The 6000-nt window shown below is 47.4% G+C and overlaps 1 protein-coding gene across 3 annotated transcripts in view; it reads left to right on the top strand.

The window, feature by feature from the left end:
- Nucleotides 1-392: 392 nt before the first annotated feature.
- PUS7 (pseudouridine synthase 7) overlaps nucleotides 393-6000 on the top strand; it is a 40468-nt gene continuing 34860 nt past the window's right edge. The window contains exons 1-3 of one of the 3 annotated variants that reach the window (XM_039517213.1): nucleotides 393-535; nucleotides 2942-3005; nucleotides 5515-5596. Coding sequence is in view for 1 of the 3 variants with exons in the window: in XM_039517222.1 (XP_039373156.1) it covers nucleotides 1040-1112; nucleotides 5515-5596 (155 nt within the window). In the remaining 2 variants the exon portion in view is untranslated. Of the gene's footprint in view, nucleotides 536-699; nucleotides 1113-2941; nucleotides 3006-5514; nucleotides 5597-6000 lie in introns of those variants that run through there. The other 2 variants (XM_039517202.1, XM_039517222.1) reach the window with 2 other exon arrangements.

The following is a 6000-nucleotide window of genomic DNA, read 5'->3' as shown; positions in this document are numbered from 1 at the left end:
CAAGGTGGAACAGTTTGTTTAGCGTAAGTAGTTTACACAGTCCCTTGAAACATGTGTTAACGCCTTATGCCAAACAATCTGTTCCACCTTGTATTTAGCAGTGACACTCCGAGTACCTTTCCCAGACCTGAAGAAGAGCTGTGTGTAAGTTTGAAAGCTTGTCTCTCTCACCAGTAGAAGCTGGTCCAATAAAAGATATCACCTCACCCATGACCCACCAACACTGTAACATGCTCACACTGCTTCATCGATGGGGTTAAATTGTTCAAAGTCCACCTGGAAATTTTCGCTCATGCCAATAAGTCTTTTGAAATCTTTCATGCTGTTTGTTTTAACAACCTGCCCTCCCCGCACTGCGCGATAGCTAAATTGTGCTGGCTAAACCATTCCCACAAAGCGCCAAGGCAGGAAAGGGCTTTGACTGAATCCGATTGGCAAAAGTCAATACTGGAAACGGGTCTTACAGACACACAGTCCCGCTGCAGCTCTGACAAGGCCGCCAGGATGTTCCCTGCTCCCCGCGCCGCCTGAATGGGTAACAACCTGCACGTGGGAGCATCTGGGGATTATTTGCTTTTGTCCCAGAGCTGACGCGCAGGGGGGAGGGGATGTTTTTAAACAAGCTAGAGATGGGGGGAGAAGGAGACTGTAAATGTCTCAGGGAAACACTCGCAGCAAACCCCTTCCTCCGGGGAGGAGCTGCTCTGCTACCTCGAAATGGCTGCAGCAGGAACGGAGGCTGGGCAACGCGGCGCCTTGTTTACCCTGGCCCGGCCGGCTCATTGCAGCGGCGGCACCCGACGGGCAGGAGGCCGGGCTCGGCGGGTGTCTGCAGGGGGCTGGGCCGATGACACTGAGAAGGGGGCTGGCTCCCGCTTGCGCCCTCCCCCGGCTCCGGACGGGAGCAGCAGTCACAGACGCGCGCTCCGGCCCAGGCCAGCCGCGGCAGCAGCGCCCTGACTGAGGCCGCCCGCTGCAGAGGCCGAGCCCAGGGCGGACACGTGCGCCAGCCCCGCAGCTCCGGCCGGGGACCCGCTCCATGTTGTTGACTCCCCGCGGCCGCTGCCTCCTGCCGCTCGCTCTCCCTTGCCAGCGGCAGTGTCAAGCTCCGGGTAAGCGTCCCCCGCCGCCGCCTCGCCCGGCCTCGGGGCTGCCTGCCCCGCCGCCCGCGTGGGAGCCGGCCCGGAGGGCGACGCTCGCCCCGCAGGACTGTTTGCCCTAAGCGGGAGGAGCCTCTCCCCCCTGTAGGCGCGCAGCCTCCTGCCTGGGTACGCGCCGTGTGGCTCCCAGACTCCTCTCGTGGGGCTGTGGGGAAGAGTACGTGCCCGGTTTCTTCATCAGTGTTGGGCGGGCCCATGGATACCCCCCCCTTGCCTCTCTCCCTTTGCCACTGCCACGTGGTTGCGCGGGGGTGAACAAAATCTTGGCTCAGTGAGTTCTAAGCTGCACCCCATGGCCGCCCTTACCTTCAGTGCGGAGACATGGCCCACAGAGTGCAGACAGATCCTGCCTTGTGCGCCTCTGTGGCCAGGGCTAGATGAAAACAACTCTCCTACTCCAAAATGTAACTTCCTCTCCAAAAAAACTTCCCTCCATCCTCATTAAGCTCCTTGCTGTAACCCCACTTCTCTAGTATAAATTGCCTATACAGTGCTAGGGCCCAGAGGCCTCAATATAGATCCCATCCCCTCTGGAATCACCCCTTCTTAGCTTGTTTTCCTCCCTCCCTTCCTTGAGTCCCCCTCAGAAATCTGTCAGTAGGTAATGAGCTGTCTGCTGCCCTTCCTCACTGAATGAGGGGCTCAGATCCTTCCCAATGATCATCCTGGCTCTATTTTTGATCCAAGTGGTTTCCAGAGCATGGAGCATTGCATGCTGGGATCTTTAGCCACTTGCATCTCTTTAGAAAAGATTAACACAACTGAACTCACTTCGGTTTTATAAAATATACAGGCCCACTAACAGCAATTCCAAACAGTCAAGAGGCCCCCATGCATGCACAAGCCATGCCCGCACGGATGCAGTCTGCCTGACATTTGGGCAGTGCTGGTGCCCAGCGGGCTGTTAGGCGTGCTCTTCCGGCACGCTTAGGGCTTCCACATGCCCATCCGGTAGGGTTGCCAACTGTCTAATCACGCAAACCCAGAGACCCTTGCCTTGCTCCACCCCTTCCCTGGGACCATGCTCCTGTCCCACCCCTTCTCTGAGGCCCCGCCCCCTGCTCACTCCATCCCCCTTCCTCTGTGGCTCATTCTCCCCCCACCCTCACTCACTTTCACCAGGCTGGGGCAGGGGGTTGGGGTGCAGGAGGGAGTCGGGGTCAGCGCAGCGCTTACCTTGGGTGGCTGCCAAAAGCAACCGGCACACCCCTCAGGCAGCGGCTTCTAGGCAGGTGACCCAGGGGGTCTCCACTCACTGCTGCCCGCAGGCATCGCCAACATAGCTCCCATTGGCCGTTGTTCTCGGCCAATGGGAGCTGCAGAGTCAGGCGAGGGCAGCGCACGGAGACCCCCTCCCCAGGGGCCACTGGGATGTCAGCCACTTCCGTGAGCGGTGCAGAGTGAGGGCGGGCAGGAAACCTGCCTTAGCTCTGCTGAGCTGCTGGCAATGGCCCTTTTAAATCACCCGGGCCCCTGGGCAGTTGCGCCCATTGCCCCCTCCATTGGCCGCCTGAAAATATAGGAGTAGCAATTGTACACCTGGCAGCTTGTTCCCCTCAGTTGGGCAATATTTGGGCCAGCCTTGCTAAGTATAATGTTCAAATTATATGGATTCCACACTGTTTCCTGCAGTTGACTGAGGCATCTGCTTCCTAGATTCTCCTGTATCATTCTACCATGATACCATTTACTGTCTTATCTAATTTCCTGCTTCATTTGCGGAGAGCCTGCTCTGTGATTTACATATGAATGTTAACATTATTCATTTTATCTCTTTAAAGTGCAAAGTGCCTGATTGAAGTTCCTTGTGTATCTACAGAACATATAGCGTGCAAGCACAGCAGCGTAAGTTTACTCACTGGCAAGGAATAAAGAAGCCCCGTTCTTTTAATGATGAAGGGATAGTTCAGTCTCCATAAAACCTTGGCCTCTACTGAAATTGCCAACAAGGGTGCAGGCTCTGTGATGTGGACACCACATCCACTGGTACCTGGACTAAGACAATCAAACAGCTGTCAAATAGTAATAACCTTTTCTCACTAGTGACCTGTACAAGTGAAAGACTGTCTCTCTCTTAATCAGTTTTGAGCCATCTAGTCCCTCAAGTAATTAATTTTTCAAATATTTTCTCATATGGTAGATGGCATTTTCCAATTGGTATTTGTTTTCCCCCTCTTCTTAGACTAGGCAATCTATGATAACTGTCTAATCTCTAGGGGTCGAGGGTGTATGTGTCTTAGTGTTAGAAACACCTAACAGATACTTAACAGACTAATAGGTCGACATCCTTTGGCAGGCTTCCCAGTGGATTGTAGCCCTGCAAGGTTTCAGTGCATTGTAAGTGGTGAGCACTTCCTCCTCTCCTCACCTCAGGAGGGGGGAATCTGAGTTACCAGACATGCTCTTATCGCCTACCGATACTAGCAAAAGCCCTGCCATGTAAATGCTTGGTAGCTGGAGCGGTTTGGGATGAAGGGGGAAAGGGAGCTGCTTTTCTGTGATCAACTAAAGCTAAATCAATATCAGCCTCTCTTAAACCTATTTAAGGGTACCTATACAAGGAGTTCACACCAATTTACCTACATAAATTTAGAAACCAGTTTATTAAATGGGTGTAATTTCGGTTTGTAGCCCAGATGTTAGCATTTCAATGTTAAAGAAAACTTTATTTTAAAATTGTTTTAATGAGAATTTTTAAAAAGTAGAGTCACTTCTATTGGTTATGATTTTATAAAAGCTTTTTATAAGTTTAAATTTTGGGCTAGATTGAAGTTGATGTTATCCATTGAAAGGTATGAAGAAATACATGGTTTGGTAACTCTATTTTGCTTGCTTTCTTCCACTCTTTCCTTTAGTGGTCTTTATTCCTTTGTTATTATTTGTTATTATTTATAGTTTTATAATAATAAACAATCCCTTTCTTGTTTCACTTTTGTTGTTTCTTCATTCTTTGTTTTATTTATTAGTTCTTCATTTGAGTTGATTATTTTAAATGTTTATGAAGCAGCTTTCTCTCTGATTTATTTGTAACTTAATACAATCCTTTTGGGTGTTTATTTTTACAGCTACATTTACATTTGGAGCTAAAGAAAATCTAATTAGGGAGAAACAAGTAGTGGCTGGAAAAGTGATGGTTCTGTCTAAATTTCTGAGAGTACTTGTATTATGCATGGCTAGTTATGGTCAGTTTCAGGACAGCTGACAATTCAATAGGTGACAGGATGTATCTAACCTGTAATGTTAGTCTTCCTTAAATTATAGATTTTTTTAAATTTTCAAGTGGGAGATGTTATCTAATATTTGAGGAAGATTGGTCTGTGACCTGACTGAACTATTTACTGGCAACAAGTGATTTTTGTTCTCTCTTCAAAAATCTGTATGTATATTGATGGGATGATACAGAGAACCAGGTATTGTATCTGTTCTGTGTACAGTTATTAGGATTTTGATCTCAAGGGCTATTAATCTGGCACCTTTCACAAGCACTAAACTCACATACAAATCCCTTAAAAGAAATAATAACTACACAATCAATCAAAAACCCCGAGCTAGCCTTGCATTTAGTTACCTGTTGCAGATTCTGCAGTACTTGAGCAAATTAATTTATTATAGGCTAGCACTGAGGTTAATAAAGGTCCACATTAGTGTGTCCGCCTAACTCGCTATTATTTATTCTGCGTGGTGTCTTTTTTTCTGTTTTCTGTGCCTTTCTTAACTTCTGTCTGGCTGTTTCTTAGTTTCTGTGGTGGTTCTCTTACAGTTTCATGACATCCAACTTCTGTAGGCATCCCAGTTATGAGTGTGTTTTTTTTTTTTATCTTATTAGTAATACAAAACTATTTTTTCAGCTTCTTTGTATATCTAAGCATCAGTGCTCTTTTTTAATCTTAACTGTTATCCAATTACACAATATCCTTTCTATAATATGATGCACGGAGCTAGGAAGTCCTTTGTAAAGTGCCTTATTTACCTCTATTTGTATTCTATTTATGGTGATAATTTACATTCAGGAGTGTGGAAAGAGCTTTTATAGGCATCATAAACACTGAGCCACAAGTTCAGGGTCAGCTCATTGCTTCCATGGGGAAAATTGCACAGAAGGGCTAGGAATATCTGTGCATTTCAGCTTGTGGAGTTTTTATAGAATCAGTGGGGGTATGTGATTTTCCTCCCCATACTCCCATTCCTCTGGAATGAGTAAGGAACATACTATTCCAGACCTGTGGGGGTTTCCCAAGTACTTTGGGACAATCCCATAGATCTTGGGATCTCTGGAGAACTTTTGACCCATTTAACATCCTAGGTGTTATAATAAGTTTTTAATTATTTCAAATATTATCCCTTTCTTCTCCAGCTCCCAAAGTTCTGTTCCTGCTGGCCCACAAGTGGACACTGAAGCAGCCAGTGAAGAGAATCAAGCACTCAGTTCTACAAGAGTGAGTAGACACAGCCCTCCAGGGTTTATTTCATTCACTCCCTGCTCACTCCCTCCCCACTCAGGATTTCCTTTACCTCACCTGTGGAGACTCATTGGTCAGAACTGTGTGAGTTAAGGAAGAAGAATAGGAGCTCTTTCTGGGAACAGAAGAGATGAAATAATATACAGACGGGGTGGGCAGGGGGAGGGAGCAGCTCGCTGAACCATTGTGTCTGAATTATTATTTCATCCTGTGTGCATCCTTTTTGGAAGGGGAAAAAATACAAAATAATCAGATTTAGCTGTAGTGAGATCTGGATTAGAAGCTTCTTAGGCCCCAAATTGACAGCAGCAAAGCTCATGTGGATAGCTGTATGATAGTTGAGTGCTGGCACTATCATAGCAGTTGAAAATAATGAAGAA

The sequence above is a fragment of the Mauremys reevesii genome, linkage group 1 (assembly GCF_016161935.1).
Source record: "Mauremys reevesii isolate NIE-2019 linkage group 1, ASM1616193v1, whole genome shotgun sequence".
NCBI classification, from domain to species: domain Eukaryota; kingdom Metazoa; phylum Chordata; order Testudines; family Geoemydidae; genus Mauremys; species Mauremys reevesii.
Note: the sequence above shows the minus strand (reverse complement) of the source record. Positions and strands in the feature narration are given on the sequence as shown.